Raw genomic sequence first — 20,695 nt, forward strand, 5'->3', positions numbered from 1 at the left:
CTGCCTTCTTGCTCCGTCTTCCCAGTTTGTGTTTTGTATTGGAACATTTTCCATTTTGCCTCAGGAGAGTATATATTGCATTCACACAAGGATAAAGATCTGTGCAACTGTGTTATCTGTCATGCAATACGAGCCATTTTTTAATGATAAAAGGGCATGCTTCAGTGGGCCCACAATTCCATGGGTCAAGTGGCTACTCAGAAGCTGCACTACTGTGGTTGCGCTTTGATCATGCTGCTGTAACACCTTTGCACCCTGTGAAGGTGCAGTGCAGTAGTACTGCGCATAAATATTTACCATACGATGTCCAAATCACTTCATACTTTATGGAGTATCACACCCGTGTCCCCCCACAGTTACCATGTGAAGTGTGAAAGGCAGATTCTACCAGTCTTTCCCAAAGTGGTGCTGGATGGGGGATGTTGGGAGCTGTAGTCCCACACATCAGGAGGGTGCCAGGTTGGGGAAGGCCAGATTGCATGATGGACATCCAGGGAACTATGGCCAAGCATGGATTTCTGGCACGTCCCTGTATTTTTAAGAGCAATACCTGCCTTTCACACTTCATATGTTTCCTGTGGGAAACGCTGGTATAATCTGGCTGCTGCACCCAATGTGAAGCAGCTTTAAAAGTGATATTAAAAGCCCAACTTGTGCTTAAAGTACTGCATGATATTTCTCAAGCGTGAATGCAACTTTTGAATTATTCGGACAGAGGGAATTCAAGCCATGCACAGAGACAGTCGTATTGCTAAGTAGAACTTACCAGCGTGTGAGATCTCTCCCTATAATGTCAACCAGGCCTGTACAACGTCTGACCCACCATGCCAAAAGCAGGCTACCAGCCAGGTGTCTTCAGTCATAGGAATACAGGAAACTGCCTTATACTGAGTCAGACTATTGATCTATCTAGCCAATATTGTTGACACTGACTGGCAGCCATTCTCCAGGCTTTCAGGCAGGATTTTTTCCAGCATACCTGGAGATGCTGAAGATCAAACCTGAGATCTACATGCAAAGTCTTAGCCAGGCCACACAACACACACACACACAATGTTAATTGATCCCCTGAACATACATGGCTTGAAAGCTGTCTTTCGGTTGATGGCCCTCAAGTCATGCAGCTCTACTGTAGACTCCTAAGTGCTCCACAATGAACAAGAGAAGATCCTGTACTTATGTACTTACCAACCTGTGTCTAGATAATGCCATTTTGATGTACAATCAGATAGACAAGTGAATGTGCACCAGCTGCAGTTGTCATTCCAGTTCCTCTAGCTGTTACTGCAGCTAAAATAAAGTCTAGGTATCCTCTTTCGCTTCTCTTTCCTCATCCTGGTAATAATCAGGAGTGCCTTGGTATTCAGTATACTACCAGCTCCCTGTACATGCACAACAAGCACACAGGCATTACCTCAGATGCCAAGACAGAGGCTGTTCTGCTTAGGAATCTAAACTGGAACATACCTGGGAATAAGGAATCATAGGTCAGTTCATTTTGCCTCATGCCATACACGCAAACTATTTGTTCTGACAATCTCGCTGCCCTTGGGGCATTCGTAACATTGTTGGGGATCTCTGCGTCCCTCACAGCATTATTGCTTGTGTATATAGTACATATACTATATAGAAAGAGGTATAATATAAAACTATACACACACACGCACACACACGTGTATACATATGTGACAATGAAAGGGTGGCCTGCTGCAGGATCCCCAAAATGTCCAATTCTAAGCTCCACCCCAACTGACCCGTTTTCTCCTCTCCAGTACCTCTCCCTCCACCAACTAACATAAATCCTGCCAACTTGGCACCTGTGTTTACGACGTCCTGTATATTTGTGGTTAAAAAAAAGTGAAGGTGGTAACTACTGGTGTGTCTTATCAATAAAGTTATTACATTCAAAACAATTCTGATGGCAGTGTTATTTAAAAAAAAAACATTCTGGCTTTAGTATATAACAATTTGTATTATATATATTATATTTGTATTTGAAAATCTTATACATTATATATGATCTCACAATTATCCTACATGCCTGTTGGAATAAAAATGACCTAGTCAGTATCTGGACCACATTCTGGCTTAGATATTGCCAGGCTCCTAGAAGAATTTCAAAGAATGGGCAAAGAGAGATGGGGTGTTTATTTTTAAAGCTGCGTGCCTGATTTGAACGTTTCCTGACCACATTTAATCCAAACATACTTTTCCTCTCCAGGGTCGAACTTTGGTTAAAATTGAAGCAAGAGAGAGAAAAAGATTCCATAAACATAATCTAAATATGCACTGTACCAATTGGTTGGCATGCCGTGAGGTCATTGAGCAGTTTTGGACTTAAAACAACAACAATCCACAATAGCTTATTTGGGCTTTTCAAAATCATGTCATTACAATCAAGGTAAAGTGGGCCTGTACCTGCTGACCCCTCCCCTGCCATCTATCAAGTGGCCCTCCCTGGTCCTCTCCACATATGGGTTGGGAGAGGTGGGAGCCTGTTCTATGCGTCTAGGTTCCCTCTCCTTCTGCCCTCATGAGATGAAACCCTAATTCCACATCATGGGGTTGGGGGGGGGGGATACATGCAGAGCAGGCTCCCCTCTTCAGACCTCACCACCACCACAGCGTGGGGATGGTGGGGTGGCTCTACAAGGATGTAGGACCAGGGGCAGCAGGCATGGCCCTTTTTTCCTGCTCCACAAAGAACAGGGTTTCAGTTACTTAATGAAGAAGGCAATGAATGAGCTACAGGCCCTCCTCTAACAATGCTTAAAATCATTAGAGAAACTGGGCAGCCCACCAAATGTAAGAGGTAAGCAAAGGGGTAAGACTCACAGCTGAGCCAGGGCTCATTCAATTCACTGGTATGAACATTATCATTCATTTAAATAAACAAATGTGGGGGAAAGCCAGTCTCCTCCTGTAGCTGAGGGACACACTTGAGTTGTGTTTTCATTTTATGTGGATAAGCACATAAGTGCCCTGCTGGATCAGAATGAGGGTTCATCTGTTCTCACAGTGGCCAACCAGTTGTCAACCAGGGACCCACAAAGCAGGACACGGTGCAACAGCACCCTCCCCACCCATGTTCCCCAGCAACTGGTGCACACAAGCTTACTGCCTCAGATACTGGATCTTCATCTCAGGACACTCAGACTGTTCTTGCTCAAGACATTGCCTTGGTTGACTGATATTTTTCAATGGACCATAAAAGCAATGACCTCTAAAGTACCCGGGGCTTGAGCTTCATAGCTTGAACATAAAATTAAAAAATGAGCACCTGGGCAACATGCTCCTGAGTACAGGGAAGTGCCTTATAAGTCAGATTGTTGGCCCATCAAGCTCAGGTATTGACTATACCAGGGATGGGGAAACAGTGTCCCTCCAGATGTTGGACTCAATTCGCATCAACCAAAGACAGCATTGCCAATGGGCAGGAATGATGGGAGTTCTAGTCCAAAAATATCTGGAGCAGTGTTCCTCAACTGGTGTCCTCCAGATGTGTCAGGCTACAGCTCCCATAATCCTCAACCAGCATGGCCAATGAGAATTATGGGAGTTGTAGCCCACATGTGGAGGACTCCAGGCTATAAACCAGAGAGAGCCTGGTTTATAGCTGATGGCAGGAGCTCTCCAGGGTTTCAGGCAGGGGTCTTCACGGATGCCTGGGACAGAACCTAAGGGCATAATCCTGTGCATGTTTAAACCTGCTGGCTGGGGAATGCCTTTTCTCTGTCTAAACATGCACAGGCTTGCACCCTAACTCGTCGGTAGGTAACGGTATTAAGGCATTTGAGGGGCCTTGCTTCGCCATCAACCCCAAGGAGGATTGTTCTCTAAGAAACTTTTGCATGCAAAATATTTGCTCGAAAGGACCAATTCTAAATCACAGCTGTAGTTGAGGAGTAGAGCATGTGTTTTTGAATGCACAGATTTACGATTTTTAACATGTTTTAATTTTACTTTAGGTTTAATTCTATTTTAACTTTTGTAATTTATATTTATATGTTTTAATTGTACATGTTTTAATATTGTAAACTGCCTTGAGTCCCGTACTGGGGAAAATGTGGGATATAAATAATAATAATAATTTATCTCCAGGTCGGGATGACAAAGACCCCGATCTCAAACCTTGGAGTTGCCAGTTGGGAGTAGTCGACAGTACTGAACTAGATGGACCAATGGTTTGACCCGCCAGGGGGCAGCTTCCTAGATTTCGATGCGGGAGAAAATGGTCATTTCTGCCTACTGCAGTCTTCCTGCCTCCCCCATCCCATAATACACCATCCAGATCCACTGATTGCCTCTCTGCTCCTTACCCACCGCCTTCTGAGGTCTGCCTCCAGAAGTGCGCCCTACTGATCCCCAGAATTCACTCGCCCAGTGTATAATCCTTTTTAACGCCTGCATATGTATTTTTAAACCTCTCCCACACAAAAAGACCTGATGGCATCCTGCAATGCCTCCCTCCGTCCTCCCGGGGGCGCTGTGACCTTGTTAAAACAACAACAAACCCCAAGACGCCATCCGACGGACGCTCTGGCCCCTGCTTCCTGCGCCTTCTCCTCTCCCTTGCCAGGGGAAGGGCGGAGGATGTCGCTTCTGCTTAAAGATGGCGGCGGCGAGGAGGAGTCTCCTGCAGAGTGTGAGTAGCCCAGCCTGTTCCATAGGGGAGCGTGGGAGCGGGGGGGATGGAGAGAGAGGAAAATACCACCACCCGTGCTCGAGGGAAGGGTCGAGGGTCCCTGGGCCTCCCTGCTTGTCTGGGGTGGGGTTGGCCCCGGGCTTGGTAACACAAGGCAGGGAAGATGCCCTGTTACAAGAGAGAGAGGAGGGCAGGGTGTGTGCGCAAGAAAGGGAAGGGGTGGTGGTGGTGGTGGTGGTGGTGGTGGTGGTGTCCTCCCGCTCGGCTACTGGGGTGATCCCAGCCAAAGGAAAACTGGGGCCTTGTGCCTTTAATAACACCTACGTAGGGGAAGGCATATTGGCAGGTGCAATTGGCCATGCAGCAGCAGTGAGAAAAGCTGCACCTGCTGACATTCCCTCTGCTAAACAACTAAAAAAGAGGCAGGAGCTCTGACTATTCGTGTCTTTCTGGACACTCTATTCCTACCATTGCCAGTAACTGCACGGTACAGGGCAGCTTTCCCCAAACTGATGCCTTCCAGCTGTTGTGGACTTCAAACTCCATCAGCCCCAGCCAACCTGGCCACTTGGTCACGAATGCTGAGGGAGTTCTAGTACAAAACATCTGGATGGCACCAAGCTGGTGTAGGATGTGTGTAAGCTTTCCAGTGCTGGTTACTAAAAATGCTTCTTTTAGGGAAAGAAGGAATTCTGCCAGATGATGCTTCTGCAGTTGTGGGTGGCAAGATGGGCAGTGCCTGGCCACATTTCTCTCAGCCTGATGGGGTTTTGGCCTGGCAACCCAAGATGTATGTTACAAGTTTGTTGCCCCTGGAGTGGAAGGTCATGCTTGCCTTCTTTGTCAAACTGTGCATGGAAGAGCAAAAAGAGAGGGGCTTCCCCAGCTCCCAATATTTTGATCTCCAGAAGTGATCTCTACGAACAGTGCAGGAAAAGGCAATATATCTACTTCTGTTCAAGGACAAAAATAAGTTGCTCCTTTGCTCATATTTTTATAGGCATGAAATGAGAGCATAATAGCCTGCTTGATTAAGAATTAAAAGACCTCCTGTGCTCCATGAGTTGGGCTTATTCAGCATTCCCATAAACTCTGCACAAGTTGGTCCCTCTTTTCCCTACACACCACAAAAGGGTTACAGTGAGGCTAGTTTGCTCTTCACCATCCGTGTGCCCCAATGGGTATGGGTATAATGGCCTGTTCAAATAACGCACTAAGCCACTGTTAGGCCTTTAACCCCTTTGCAGCAAAAGCTTAGTGAGCGTGTTTAAACCATGGTTACGCAGGTTAGGAATGGTTCATATGACATGCCAAGCCATAATGTTTAGCCCAAAATGCTTACCCTCCATGGCTTAACGTGTTGTCTGAACAGGGTCAGCGTGTTGGTGCAGGATTCATGTCACCCTGCTCTCTACCACTTTTTCAGTGTATTTCTCATAAACTTGAGGCTTTGGCTAAAATACTGATCCTAAAACAGTTTCCTGAGCTAGTATATATCTGCCAACTATCCAGAGAGATGGTGCTTCCAGTAAAGGTCTATACAATGTGGCCCACCAAACTGAATGCACCCAGTCTAGTTTCATATATGGCAGCCTAGCAGGACCTAGATCAGGAGACCACAGATTCTGTCTGGTTGTGATAGCCAACCCAAATTTGTGCTCACTGTTAACCCTCTCCTGACTACACGATCTTGTCTACAACATTATGCTGAACTTTATAGAGGTGCTCAGAGCACCTCTGAGCCTAAGCAGGGGACAGGGGGAGGACTCCTACTCCCTATCTCTCATGGAGTTAGAGAAGAAGACAGGGACTCATCTCTGCAGTCACACTGTCTTGCTAGAATTGATCTAGCCCATGGGTCCACTGAATTAGTGGACCCATGGGCTAGCTAAATATGCTAGTTTTACTGTTAATGGAAAAACCAGTGGGTTGTCAAACACCTGGCAAACTACAATACATGGTGGGGTGTGTTCAGTTCGGTGGGGTGTGCAGGCCTTTTCCATTTGTGAAAACCTGCTCCAAACTTGGCTTCTCTGACAAATTATAGTGCTTTTGTGGCTGGCCAGCATGCTGACATGCCAGATACTCAGAATGGGGCCACTCCACATCCCAATCACTAAGGGTCCAAACCTACTAACAGGATCAGTGCAGGGGAAGAAAAGAAGTCATGCAAAGCCAGAGATGGTAGCCCCAAATGCACGTAAACAGAAACCTCATTCGTGAAAAACAAAGGCAGGCATGTTGGCCAGAAGACAAATTTCAAAATCCGTATTAGTATAATACTGTTATTAGGTCAACCCAAAGATCACCAAAAATATGGGCAAACTTTCAAGATCCCCAGATGTCTTAGGCAAGATGTTAGAAAAAGTGGGTTGCTGGGGCGGCAGGGTGTTGGTGTTGGGAGAGAGAACACCCACACACGCCAACCTGCTTTTTGTGACTTCTTGCCTGATAAAGAGATCTCAAATATTTGCCCATTTTTTGTGCTCTTTAATGACGTCCTCCTTGTAATGCTTCTGAGGAAGCTGACATCTGGAACAGCCTTAATGCTCCCACAGTTCTGTGGAAGGGCAGAGTGATGTCAGTTCTCTCCCCGCCTCATGTAGAAATATAAAAGGGATCATGCAAGTTCCCATCTACTTTAGTGGGAACGGAATTTTACTCTTTCACCTTGCACAGAGAGCTGGTTTATATTCCTGCTGTTCCATAAACACAGAAGAATTGTGGCTTCCTGAAGGCTAATGGTTCCAAAAGCACTAGGAAAGCGTTCATGCTATGAACCAAAAATATCTGAAGTATGCAGGGAGAAGTATTTATATGGCAAAAAAGCTTGACTTCTCTTCTCCAGTTATGGTAATTAAAATGCATAAAACTTATCTGGCTTTGCCCTCCAGGACAAACTCCAGAAATGCTAGATTTCCCCCCTTAATTTGTGGGGAGAGGTTTAAGAACATGAGATGAGCCCTCCTGGGTCAGACCAAAGGCCCATCAAGTCCAGCATTTTGTTCCCAGGTGGCCAACCAGCTGAATAAGCAGGACATGAGTGCAACAGCACCCTCCTGCCTGTGTTCCCCAGCAACTGGTATACAGAGGCATGCTGCCTCTGATGCTGGAGGTGATGCATAACCACCATGACTAGTAGCCATTGATAGCCTTTTCCTCCATGAATTTGTCTAATCCCCTTTTAAATCCATTAAGTTGATGGCCATCACCACGTCTTGCGCTGAATGAAGAAGTACTTTGGGGGGTGGGTGGCTGTTCAGACAACACGCTAAGCCATGGTTAGGCCACTAACCCTTTTGCAGCAAATGGTTAGTGAGCATGTTTAAACCGTGGTTATGTAGCCACCAGGGTTAGGAATGGTTTACATGGCACGCTAAGGCATGGTTCATATGACACGTTAAGCCATAACATTTAGCTCAAAATGCTTAACCATCATGACTTAACGTGTCACCTGAACAGGGTCTTTGTCCTGAGCGAAGGGTGACAAGGAAGCAGGAACAGCATAGTAGTAGCAGGAGAAGATGTATGAGTGAGTAGGTGCAATAAGGCACATGGTTGAAGAAAATGGCTACTAAGGGATCAGATACTGGTGAGAAAGGGGACTCCATCAGTGTATATTAGCTAGTGTACTATAGCACCGTAATTGAGATAATACTGTTTCAGCTAGTGTGCTGCTATTTTTGTGGGAGAGTTTTATGGGGGACTTTTCCTTTTATTGTTACCCAGGAGCAGCTACCAAGCTGGACAGATGACTTGCCCCTCTGCCAGCTCTCCGGTGTAGGTTCAGCCCCTAACCGTTCCTACAGTGCAGACGGAAAGGGGACAGAAGCCCACCCCTTAGAGGATAACTGGTTGAAATTCAGGTAAGTAGCTTGCAGATGTGGCTGGAATGGTTCAGCAGCAAAACTGGCAATCTGTACTACTCCAACCCTTTCTCTGGATAAGGTTGATTGCGTGGCCGATTGCTGCTTTCAGGCCCCACAGTGAATGCCCCTCTCTTAACCTTCCCTTCCCATCTTGGCCCCCTTTGTCAGGAGTGAGAACAACTGTTACCTTTACGGAGTCTTCAATGGTTACGATGGCAACCGGATCACTAACTTTGTGGGAGAGAGGCTCTCGGCAGAGCTTCTGTTGGGCCAGCTGAATGCGGACCATGACGATGCAGATGTACGCAGAGTCCTGCTGCAGGTACTGGAAGTTCTGTCTTTGGAGAAATCAGGCATAAACTCATGTCCCCCCCTTTTTTTTTGCACCGCATGACTAGGTCCTTTGTTTAGAGGAGGACATGCACAAACTGTTAGCATCCTTAGTTTGATGCGCTCTGCCTGTGCTGCATTTTATCTGTTTAGATATTTTTATGCCGTGCTTCTATAAAAATTCCCAGGGTGGTTTGCATTTAAAAAATATATACAAAAGCAACTTAAATACAAATAAAACCAGTTTAGAGTATCATAAAAACACAAGAACTAAAAGGCAGGAAAACCTTCAAGGGTCTGATTAGCAGCTTTTCTACAGCTGTTTGGGGTGGGCGTGGGGTTGTGGCTGAGGTGGGATTTGAGCCAGAGATGTCCAGCTCACACTTTGAGGGTCTATGTGTGAATATAACAGAGACCTTGTATGCCAGTTGGGAGAGATTAGGAGAGCCACGTATAAGAGACTGTAGAATCAAGACACCCTCTTTGTATTAGAACTTGATTGGTGCCTGCTGGTGGGAAAAATGTGATTAGAAAGGCTAGGTTGGACCTGTCTCTGTTGGTCTTCCACCAGCAGGCAAAAACGTTTCTGTTCAAGAAGGCCTTGAACAGAATGAAAAGGCCTTGAACAGGCTTGTAAAGAGGTCTGTTGGATGGAGTGCTGTTTCCTATTCTATAATTTTTGTGTGTTTTCATCTGTGTTTTTAAGGTATGCTTGTTAATTTATTATATTTTATTTATTTATTTATTTATTGCATTTCTATACCGCCCAATAGCCAGTTGCCTCGAGCACAACTTTCTGGGTGGAATGGGAGGATATAAATAGAATAAGAGAGCAATCCTATGGCTCCTAGACAGTGTCTGAGGGGCCATGAGATTGTTTGGAGTCTCTCCTCCAAGGCTGGTGACAGTGCTCTGACCTCAGAAGGGGGAGATGGAGATCTGACCCTCTTCCTTCTCGCAACCAGCGAAGAAAGAATTGTGCTGTCTGGCCTCCAAGATTGGGAACTTGACCTCAGAGTGAGGGACAAAGGGGCGTTTCGGAGGGCAGGTAGGAGAGGAAACTGGAAAGGCCAGGATATGAGGTATCCTGAGTCTCTTGCCAGTCTCCTTCCCTCTCCCTCCAAAATGCCTTTGCTAGATGGGCAAAAAAGCCCATCTAGCGAAAATGCAGGGCAGGACAATGGGAAGATGAAAATCACCTCCACTGCTCCTCCTCCCCTGTAAAGGATGAGTCTAAGCCTTCAAGTTTAGGGCTTATGATCATAGAGGGCACAGTTAATAAGATTGTACCCTAAATAAATATTTCTTCTATGTTGGTGAATTGCATGAGGCTAGTCCTCACATCCTCTTCTTTATTTTCCCTGATGTACCGCTTTAACGAAGGAAAATAGCAGCAAGCAGCTCAGCCACAGGCTTTGCACCTGCCTTGCCCTGCTGAATCTACTGGCTACAGAGCGGTCTTCCCCACCCTGGTGTCTCCCCATATGCTGTCTGGGGGTTTCTGGGAGATGCAGTCCAACACATCTGGAGGGCAACAGGTTGGGGAAGGCTGCTGTAGAAAAAAGAGAGGTTGTGGTCTGTGAGACTCTAATGGTGTATGAAGTTCAAAGGTTTGGTAAGGGGGTGGGACTGTAAAATAATCCCTTTAGTGTGAGCACAGTAACAGGGACCCATTGTAGGAACTCCTGAAAGCGTAGGTAGTATTGGAGCATTGCACATTTGATAGATTCTGTATAGCTGGCCATGCAAAGCTTCTGTTCTAATAATATCTTTGTATTGACTGTCTTCTGGTGCCCCTTAGGCTTTTGACGTGGTGGAAAGAAGTTTCTTGGAGTCCATTGATGATGCATTGGCAGAGAAAGCCAGCCTACAGTCCCAACTGCCAGAGGTAACCTCTCTCCCTGGCCTTAAAAGAAACATTGTTGAATTCAGAGAGCAGTAACTGTGCATTTTCTTTCCGGATGGACCCTGGTACGCAGATGAATTAACTTGAAGGTGTGTGTTGGGAGGCAACAGTCTCTTCCTCATTTCCAGTGTTCTCAGGTTTGAAACTGCCACCATCACTGGCACTATTTGGAGACTTGGTGATGGACAGAAAAAAATACCCCCCAGCTTCCAGCATTCCCTAGCCTGCCATTGCAGCCCATCCTCTTCTGGGCTTGCTGCACTGCTGTGCCTAGAACCCAGCACTCACCAAGCCAGGAAAACGGAATAGCTCATGCTGTCCGGGGAATGCTGGGAGATGTAGGACCTTTTTTTTGGTCTAAACATACATTGGATTGCACCCTTAAGGACAGAGCAGTTAAAAAAACATATTTGCTAGAGTTAATGTGGTTCCTACTGTCTAGGGTGATACACCCAATTGGCTCAAGACAGTGTGTCTGATCATTTTGCACTATATTTGTAAAACTGCATGCTTGTACTAAATTAAGTAACCCAAAGGAGTACAATCCTTTGGTTTTCTGTGTTAAAGATCACTCAAACAAATCTCTGCTTCACCTATGAAACATGACTTGAAAGTGAGGGTAAACAGCCTTCCAAGGCTCTGATTGTGAGTGCAACAGGATGGTTGAAGGGTTTTAAGGAATAACCAATCTACGTTAAATGAAACCCAGTTCTTTTCCTCTATTGTTCAGGTTCGTCTCTCCAGAATCTGTCAAATGCTGTAAGTGAAGGGAGAGACGGGATTGCCCAAGCTCCCTGCAATGTAGGCAGGAACAAACAGTTACCCAAGTAGGTGGCCACCTCCCGTTATGTGCACCTCAGCCTGAGCCAGGGGAATCTCAGGCATTTGAGGACATGCCTAGGGTGCAGGAATAAGGTTCCAAGCCAACGCCCTGTATTTTACACCTCAAGCCTGAAACCTTAAACAGTAGCAGTAGCCCAATCAGAACATTCTGAATTTAGTCCTGAGGTTTACCTGGAAGAAAGCACACACAGCTCTAGAGGTAAAATTTATTTACATAAGGGAAAGGGTTAAAAAGGTATACAAAAATAAGAGTAACCCTTTGGAACGATGCACCCGGCAAAAATAACAAAGCAATATCTAAACCTATCCTATACATTATGTAAGTATGAGTCTCCCAGTAAGACAGGGCCCAATCCAGGATCCAAAAGCTCACAAACTCGATAGTAAGTTGGCACAGGTAGACATAGACATAGAGGCAGCCCCACTTCCCCTTCTTCTTCTTCTTCTTCTTCTTCTTCTTCTTCTTCTTCTTCTTCTTCTTATTATTATTATTATTATTATTATTATGCCTTTTGCCCAATACTGGGCCTCAAGGTGGCCTAATGCTCAGGCCGTGACAACTCATGGAAGGTCTCATTTAGCCAATCACAGGCTGGCCACAAGCCCTGTAGGGGAGGAAGGAAGTTCCCACAGGAATGCAGCTGTGATCATTCAGGCCAGTTAACTGAGTCTTACTCTGGCCTTGATGGCTAGAGCTCTCTCGAGGCAACAGATCCGCTGGTGGATACATCACTATGTGCTGTGTCAACTTGATCAAATGGAGTGGCCACATAGAGCACAGAGAGAAAATGGAGTTCTTCACTTAGAACACCGAGCAAGAATACAATTCTTGACACTGTACAACTTTTGTTTTAAATTTAAAAACAACGAAGAGTCTTGAGGCATTATAAAGACACATGCATTTATCATGACATAAGCACTAGTGGGCTAGAGTCCACTTCATCAGATGCGTGAAGTGTTATCCTCAGCTGGCAGGTATGCATACACATGATGGGTGTAGGGAAAAACATTGCAAACTGTAGGGTTGGTTCTTACACCAAAAGAACCAACCCCACAGTTTGCAATGTTTTTCGCTGCACCCATCATGCGGTGAAGTCTCCAGACACTGATGATTTTTAATGCAGGTTTCTGTAACCCTGTGTTCTAGGGGGTCCCCCATCACCAGCTGCCTTCTCAGTACCAGAAAATCTTGGAGCGGTTAAAGGCAGTAGAAAAGGAGATCTCCGGGGGAGCCATGGCCATTGTGGCAGCCATTCTTAACAACAAGCTCTACATCGCCAATGTAGGTGTGTTCCTCTTCAACGCTGTTTTGATTTGGCCACTTCCTGGATGCAACAGTGAGAGACGAAGAGTGAGGCCGTTGAATTACTTTGTATGAGAGAAACACTGCAGCGGCTTCTTTCAGGGCCACTGAAACTTGTTGCAGGGACCTGCCCAAAATCATAGTTTCCTTGGAAAGTGGGGAAGTGATAAAACATTGTTATTCACAAGCCTGGGTGCAGTTTTCCCCATAGGGTGGCTGTGGTGGGTTGCACTGAGGACATGTGTGTGTTTTCCAGGTTGCCTCACTTGTCCCCCTTTTCCATCTTAGCATCATGCACTCCTTCCCCACAGGAACAAACCGTGCGCTCTTGTGCAAATCTACCGTAGATGGGTTGCAAGTGACACAGCTCAACATGGATCACACCACAGAGAACGAGGATGAACTGTTCCGCTTTTCCCAGCTGGGTGAGTCCTGTGTTTCAGGCACAGCAGTGCAGCGGGCCCAGAGAGGGATGGGCTGCAACGCACACCCGAGCCACAATGGAGGAAAGGCTGCCAGCGCATAGCCTTCGTGGTGGACACGGCATCAGTGGCTGGCAGCGTCAGGCCCAGAGTGCCCAAATTAATAAGTTATTTTTTTATTTATTAATTTTATTACATTTATATACCGCCCCACAGCCGAAGCTCTCTGGGCAGTTTACAACAATTTAAAATAGTAAACATTAAAAGTATACAAAAATTTAAAAAAACACGAAAACAACAGTATCCATTTAAAAACAACAATTCTGGGGTCCATTAAAAACAAACTTAACGTTGTTAAATGCTGTTAAAATGCCTGGGAGAAGAGAAAAGTCTTGACCTGGCGCCGAAAAGATAACAACGTTGGCGCCAGGCGAGCCTCATTGGGAAGATCATTCCACAATCGGGGCAACCACTGAGAAGGCCCTTTCCCTTGTTGCCATCCTCCGAGCTTCCCTCGGAGTAGGCACTCGGAGGAGGACCTTAGATGTTGAGTGCAGTGTACGGGTAGGTTCATGTCAGGAGAGGCGTTCTCTCAGGTATTGCTGTCCCAAGCCATGTAAGGCTTAATAGGTTAAAACCAGCACCTTGAATTGGGCTCAGAAACATATAGGCAGCCAATGCAAGCGGGCCAGAATCGGTGTTATATGCTCAAACCTCCCTGTTCCAGCTATCAATCTGGCCGCCGCATTTTGCACAAGCTGCAACTTCCGGACTGTCTTCAAAGGCTGCCCCATGTAGAGGGCATTGCAGTAATCTAATTTGGAAGTTACCAGAGTATGGACAACTGAAGCTAGGGTATCCCTGTCCAGATAGGGGCGTAGCTGGGCCACCAACCGAAGTTGGTAGAAAGCACTCCGTGCCACCGAGGCCACCTGAGCCTCAAGTGACAAAGATGGTTCTAGGAGAACCCCCAAGCTACGAACCTGCTCCTTCAGGGGAGTGCAACCCCATTCAGAACCGGTTGAACACCCCCCATCCGATCAAAGGAACCACCCACCAGCAGCATCTCAGTATTGTCTGGATTGAGTTTCAGTTTATTAGCCCTCATCCAGTCCATTGTCGCAGCCACGCACCGGTTCAGCACATCCACAGCCACACCTGATGAGGATGAAAAGGAGCAGTAGAGCTGCGTGTTGTCAGCGTACTGATGACAGCGCACTCCAAAACTCCGGATGACCGCACCCAACGGTTTCATGTACATGTTAAACAGCATGGTGGAGAAGACCGACCCCTGCGGAACCCCATACTGGAGAGTCCACGGGGCCGAGCAATGTCCCCCAAGCACCACCTTCTGGAGCCGTCCTGCTAAGTAGGAGCGGAACCACTGCAATGCAGTGCCCCCCACTCCCAACTCAGCCAGACGTTCCAGAAGGATACCATGGTCGATGGTATCGAAAGCCGCTGAGAGATCAAGGAGAATCAACAGAGTCACACTCCCCCTGTCTTTCTCCCGACATAGGTCATCATACAGGGCGACCAAGGCTGTTTCCGTGCCAAAGCCAGGCCTGAAACCCGACTGAAATGGATCCAGATAATCAGTCTCTTCCAAGAGTGTCTGGAGCTGGCCCGCCACCACCCGCTCAAGGACCTTGCCCAGGAATGGAACATTTGCTACCGGCCTGTAGTTACTAAGATTTTCCAGGTCCAAAGAAGTTTTCTTCAGGAGTGGTCTCACTACCGCCTCTTTCAGACGGTCTGGGACCACTCCCTCTTGTAGAGAGGCATTAATCACCTCCTTGGCCCAGCCGGCTGTTCCATCCCTGCTAGCTTTTATTAGCCAAGAGGGACAAGGATCCAGAGCAGAGGTGGTCGCGCGGACCTGTCCAAGCACCTTGTCAACATCCTCAAGCTGTACCAACTGAAACTCATCCAAGATTACAGGACAAGACTGCACTCTGGACACCTCACTAGATTCACCTGCTATAACACTGGAGTCTAAGTCCTGGCGGATGCAAAAGATTTTATTCTGGAAGTGCCTAGCAAATTCATTACAGCAGGCCTCAGATGGTTCTATCATGTCTTTGGGGCCAGCATGTAATAGCCCCCGGACAACTCTAAAAAGCTCCAATGAGCGGCAAATTGAAGATTTAATAGTGGCAGCAAAGTGTTGTTTTTTTGCTGCCCTCAGTGCCCCTGAATATGCCTTACTATAGGCACTTACCAATATTTGATTGCATCCACTAGGAGTTCGTCTCCACCTGCCCTCAAGCCTTCTCCTATTTTGTTTCATCGCTCTCAGCTCTGGGGTATACCACGGGGGAAGAAGGGGGACGTTATCTCCCTTCTTCCCACCGGCCTGCCTCTATTAAGGTCTTGCATTGTTCGTAAAGATACCCAGGCTTGGTCATTTGTTTGACACCTGGGAAAAGGGTGTTCCAAAGTTGGGGGGCAGTGACCAGGCAGAGCGCTTCTCTGCACGATCTCACAGTTCGGATTTTGCACCCACTTCAAGAGGTTTCTCTCTGCTGAGACTGCAAGAGGATAGTGGGAAAAGAGCAAGAATATATTTGTCTCCAGAGCTGTCGGCAGAAAATATTCCTGCCAGCCAAGCACAGTGTGTGGAATGTGTTTGGAAACCATTTTGAGTGAAGGCCTTTTTGGAGGGGCAAATTGTTAAAACAAATTACTCCTGCCCACCTCCCAAGAGCAAAAGCAGGGTGGATATATTCCTGGAGGAGAAGGCTATCAATGGCTTCTAGTCCTGATGGCTATGTACTACCTCCAGTATCTGAGGCAGTAAGCCTGTGTGCACCAGTTGCCATGGAACATGGGCGGAAGGGCGCTGTTGCACCGAGTCCTGCTCGTGGGTCCCTGGTCGACAGCTGGTTGGCCATTGTGTGAACAGAGTGCTGGACTAGATGGACCCTTGGTCTGATGCAGCAGGGCTCTTATGTTCTTAAGTTTGTCCAACAAAGGCTTCCTTACCTCACAGGCTTCAGGAGGTGGGAGGAAACGCTTCGTGCCTTGGGTTCTCACCCGGCCCATGACATACCTGCGTCTCACGCTTGGTTCATTCATGCATCCCTGGGCTTTGCTGGAAATTAAATTCCTTTCTTCATTGTTTGCCTGACGCAGTTGAAGCAAACAAAATTTGGCAAAGAGCATCCACATTCCAAGCGCCTTTATTTAGAGACGGTCCTTGTGAAGTTTGGTTGACGGGCTAAGCTGTGCAAGCTGGCTGGCATGCCAGAGAGGCCTTGTTGTTTTTGTCAGTCCCAACAGGCACCCAGGGACTACTGAGCTGTACCATTCAGTCTGTCTGGATGACAGCCGTAATGACTGAAGTCAGTCGCCCTCAGGCTCAAGTAGATTTGAGCCCTGTTCTGCTGCTGTTCGGGGAGATCAGAAGCACAAGGAGCTGCCTTAGGTCGGGTCAGACGATTGGGGATCCCTGTTGCTGGGAAATCCAGCCCTGTTTGGGCTCACCAGATTACTGCCACACCCTGGCTCTGCTTGCATTTGGGAGCTGAGCCATGTTCCCCCACCCCCACCCCCCGAAATCCGGGAACTTTTTTGTGGGGTTTTAACATTTTTTGGTAAATTGTGCAAATTTCTATTTACAAAAAAGCCCTGGAAAATCTGTGTTACAGATCGAGTAGGGTCAGCCCATGGGGAAACGAGCTGAATTCCAGGGGGGCGAGCAGATACAATCTTGGCAAGCTCCATCTCCCCGGATGGATTCCTGCGACATCCCCAGCCTACTATGGTCCACTCCAGCCTTCCCTAACCTGGTGCCCTGTAGGCGTTGGGGACTGCAGCTGCTACCAGTCCTAGCCAGCAAGGTCAATCGTAAAGAAACCTGGGAGTTGTAGTCCAAAACACCTGGAAGGCGCTGGGTCCTTTTAACTGGGGTTGCTGGGCATAGAACCTAAGAAAGCCTTCCCCAACCTGGTGTTCTCCAGATGTTTTGGGCTATAACTCCCAGCATTCTTGACGATGGGCCCTGCTGTTTGGGGCTGATGAGCATGGAAGTCCAGAAGTTTTGTTGTGCTCTAGGCTGGGGAAAGCTGACCTCGGTCGTTCTGTCTGCAAAGTACGTGCTCTACTATTGATACATGGACCCTCCCTGGGAAGATTGGATCTCTACTTTTGGAGTCTGTCTCGCATGTCAGAACTGAGAATGTGGGATGTGTTAGGCTTGGATCCAGTGATTGCAATATTTGATACTAAAATGGATTCAAAGAGTGATTTTCCCCCCTCTCTGTCCCATCTTCTCCCATGTGTGTGCATGAAATTAGCCTGCTGTAAAATCTCTGTGCTGCGTTGCTATCCTGTCCACCCACTGCTGGCAGGCAGGTTGCTCTTGTGCACTACGTTCTTACTGATTCCTTGGTTAAGAATCACTTGTGCCGTCCAAAATCCTAATTCCAAATAGCGTTTGAAGCCAAATGTTCCACACCAAGTTGGGTAGGAAAAATCAGGTGTTGGTATTCAGCCTTGGAAGCCAGAAATCAGTGCTTACGTTATGTTGGTTTTGAAAACTGGGATCCTGTGTACACACTTACTGTGCTGGGTTTGAGTGTGAGCAGTGTCAAGTCATTTCTCATCCACAAAGTTTACCAGATAAGTCATTGTATCTGCACTTAACCTGCATGTATTTATTTATTTTTATTTGTTACATTCCTTATCCTCCCAATTGCTAATGTTCTCTGGCCAGATTACAAACAGTTAAAAAACTAAAATGTCATAGAACAGTCAAACATATAAAATACATTATAAATACAATATAATACAAAACAACAACACAGGAATCAATAAAACATCCATAATAACCTAAAACTAGGTCTCTAAAATGCTTGGGATTATAGAAAGGTCTTTGCCTAGTGCCGCAAAGTTAACAACATAGGTGCCAGGTGAACCTCTTTGGGAAGTTTATTCCATAGGTGTGGTGTCACCACTGAGAAGGCCCTCTTTCTTGTAGCCACCTGCCAACCTTCTTTTGGTGGGGCACCTAGAGGAGAGCCTCTGAAGATGCCCTAGGCATTGGACCAGGGACATGCGGGAGGGGTCTTTAGTTACACTGGACTAGGCATTGGCTTGTAATCCAACTTGCATGAATTATCATCCTCAGTTCCCAGGTGTGTATATTGAAAAATAAAGGCACTATAAGCCAGCCTTCCCCAACCTGGGACCCTCTAGATGTTTTGGACTTCAACTCCCAGCACCTCCAGTCAAATATCCAGAATGCTGGCTGTTGTAGTCCAAAATTTCTGGAGGATTCCAGTTGGGCAATGCTGTTGTATATATACATGTAGACACAGGTTTAGAAAAATGCGTCTGTGTACCTGCCGAGGATATCGCTTCATACATCCATGAGAGTGTATGCTAAATGGCAATTCAGTTATCCATGCTCTGATAACCTCTTGTTTGGATTACTGCAATGCGTTATACGTGGGGCTGCCTTTGAAAACGGTCCGGAAGCTTCAGCTGGTACAAAACAGGGCAGCCCGTTTACTTACAAGGACTGGCCAGTGAAATCACATTACGCCAGTCCTTTTCCAGCTTCATTGGCTGCCAGTCCAGGTCCGGGCCCGATTCAAAGTGCTGGTATTGACATTTAAAGCCCTGAATGGTTTGGGGCCAGGTTATTTGAAGGAACGCCTCCTCCCATATGTACCTGCCCGGACTTTAAGATCATCTACAGGAGCCCTTCTCCGTGAGCCCCTGCCAAAGGAAGTGAGGCAGGTGGCTACTAGGAGGAGGGCTTTCTCCGCTGTGGCACCCCGGTTGTGGAATGAGCTCCCCAGAGAGGTCCGCCTGGTGCCTACACTGTACTCCTTTCGTCGCCAACTGAAGACCTTTTTATTCTCTCAGTATTTTAACACTTAATTTTAACTTAAATTTCAATTTTACTGTTCTAACTCTGTATTTTAATCTTATATCAATTTTGCTGCTTGGTTTTATCCTGGTTGTGCTTTTTATACTGTATTTTGTAATTGTGCTTTTAACCTGTTGGTTGGTTTATTATGGTTTTAATTTTTGTGAACCGCCCAGAGAGCTTCGGCTATTGGGCGGTATAAAAATGTAATAAATAAAGAAATAAACAAACAAACACCCTCCTTGCTGACTGAATCAGCTTTTGCCAATTTCAAAAGATCTTAGGTTGCACCAAAGAAGCAACACCATGAGTGTGTGGGCAGGCTTTCTTTGGGGGGAAGGGCGAACTCACCTGGGTACGACTCACCAAGTGCTTGCCCCCACTCGCACACTGCGCAAGCTTCTTTGGCAGCTCAGCAAGTGTCCAATGAGCTCCCGACAGCCGTCTGGAAATTGCCCATTTACCCCTGTGAGTTAATGGTGGGCATAAAGGCCCCATTTCTGCAAGAGAAAAGGCATGAATGCTCTGTTCACGCCTTTACTCTTTCGTAAATGGAACCTTTACGTAGAGGAGGGAATTACGTAATTTCCAGGGCCTCCATCATCACACAAATTGAGGCTCCGGACAAGGGCGGACGGCTACCGGGCACTCGACCTGCGGGCCCGCAAATGTGTTGTGGGCACCCGACTGGATCTAGGGGGCAGATGTGGGTCAGTCCGTCAGACTCCTGGACCCCTGAGTAATTTCCCGTTAAGAAACTGCCCTCTGTCCTCTGCTCCTGATTGAATCCCTGGTCTCTTCCCTCATTCAGTCGCTTTTTCCCCCCGCTGACCCGTCCGTTAAGTTGGGAGGGTTTCTCTCTCCCAGTCTCGGAAGGCAAATGCATGACATCTAGCCTGTGCACCAACTCTGGTTCTTCCTCTGCCAGGTTTGGACGCCGCAAAAATAAAGCAAGTAGGAAACATATGTGGGCAGGAGAGCACCCGGCGCATTGGGGATTACAAGGTCAAATATGGCTACAGCGATATTGAACTTCTGAGGTGAGGCAAGATCTGATACGGCTGTCTTCTCTTTCCCTGCTTTTTGTTTTGAGGGTGAATCTTTCCTTGGCTCTGCCCGGCACTAACTCTGCTTTCCCCTTTTGAAGTGCTGCAAAATCTAAGCCGATCATCGCCGAGCCTGAGATCCATGGAGGGCACCCACTAGATGGAGTCACAGGCTTTCTGGTTCTGATGTCAGAAGGGCTCTACAAAGCGCTGGAAGCCGCTCACGGGCCCGGCCAAGCCAACCAAGTAAGAGCTGCGGAGCAATTTTAAGATCGCCCTCTGCGCCACCTTCATTTCTTCAGATTGATTGTGTCTGCATGGCGTGGTTAGATGTATGGAGCGATTAGACCCGCAGTCTGGAGAGGCAGAAACTGTGAAAAGTTTCAAAGGCCTTTTGAAAACTTACTTGTTTACATGAGCTTTCCCTGACTTCTAAAGAACGATGACACTGTC

General features: G+C 47.0%; 1 protein-coding gene across 2 annotated transcripts in view; it reads left to right on the forward strand.

Annotated features, from left to right (window-relative positions):
• The first annotated feature begins 4,571 nt into the window (after positions 1-4,571).
• TAB1 (TGF-beta activated kinase 1 (MAP3K7) binding protein 1) overlaps positions 4,572-20,695 on the forward strand; it is a 228,068-nt gene continuing 211,944 nt past the window's right edge. For both annotated transcript variants that reach the window (XM_063133558.1, XM_063133556.1), the window contains exons 1-8: positions 4,572-4,645; positions 8,375-8,511; positions 8,683-8,836; positions 10,646-10,732; positions 12,741-12,879; positions 13,208-13,321; positions 20,125-20,236; positions 20,344-20,488. In XM_063133558.1, coding sequence (XP_062989628.1) covers positions 4,613-4,645; positions 8,375-8,511; positions 8,683-8,836; positions 10,646-10,732; positions 12,741-12,879; positions 13,208-13,321; positions 20,125-20,236; positions 20,344-20,488 — 921 coding nt within the window. In that variant the 5' untranslated portion in view covers positions 4,572-4,612. The remainder of the gene's footprint in view (positions 4,646-8,374; positions 8,512-8,682; positions 8,837-10,645; positions 10,733-12,740; positions 12,880-13,207; positions 13,322-20,124; positions 20,237-20,343; positions 20,489-20,695) is intronic.

Source organism: Elgaria multicarinata, chromosome 9 (genome assembly GCF_023053635.1).
Source record: "Elgaria multicarinata webbii isolate HBS135686 ecotype San Diego chromosome 9, rElgMul1.1.pri, whole genome shotgun sequence".
Taxonomy (NCBI): Eukaryota; Metazoa; Chordata; class Lepidosauria; order Squamata; family Anguidae; genus Elgaria; species Elgaria multicarinata.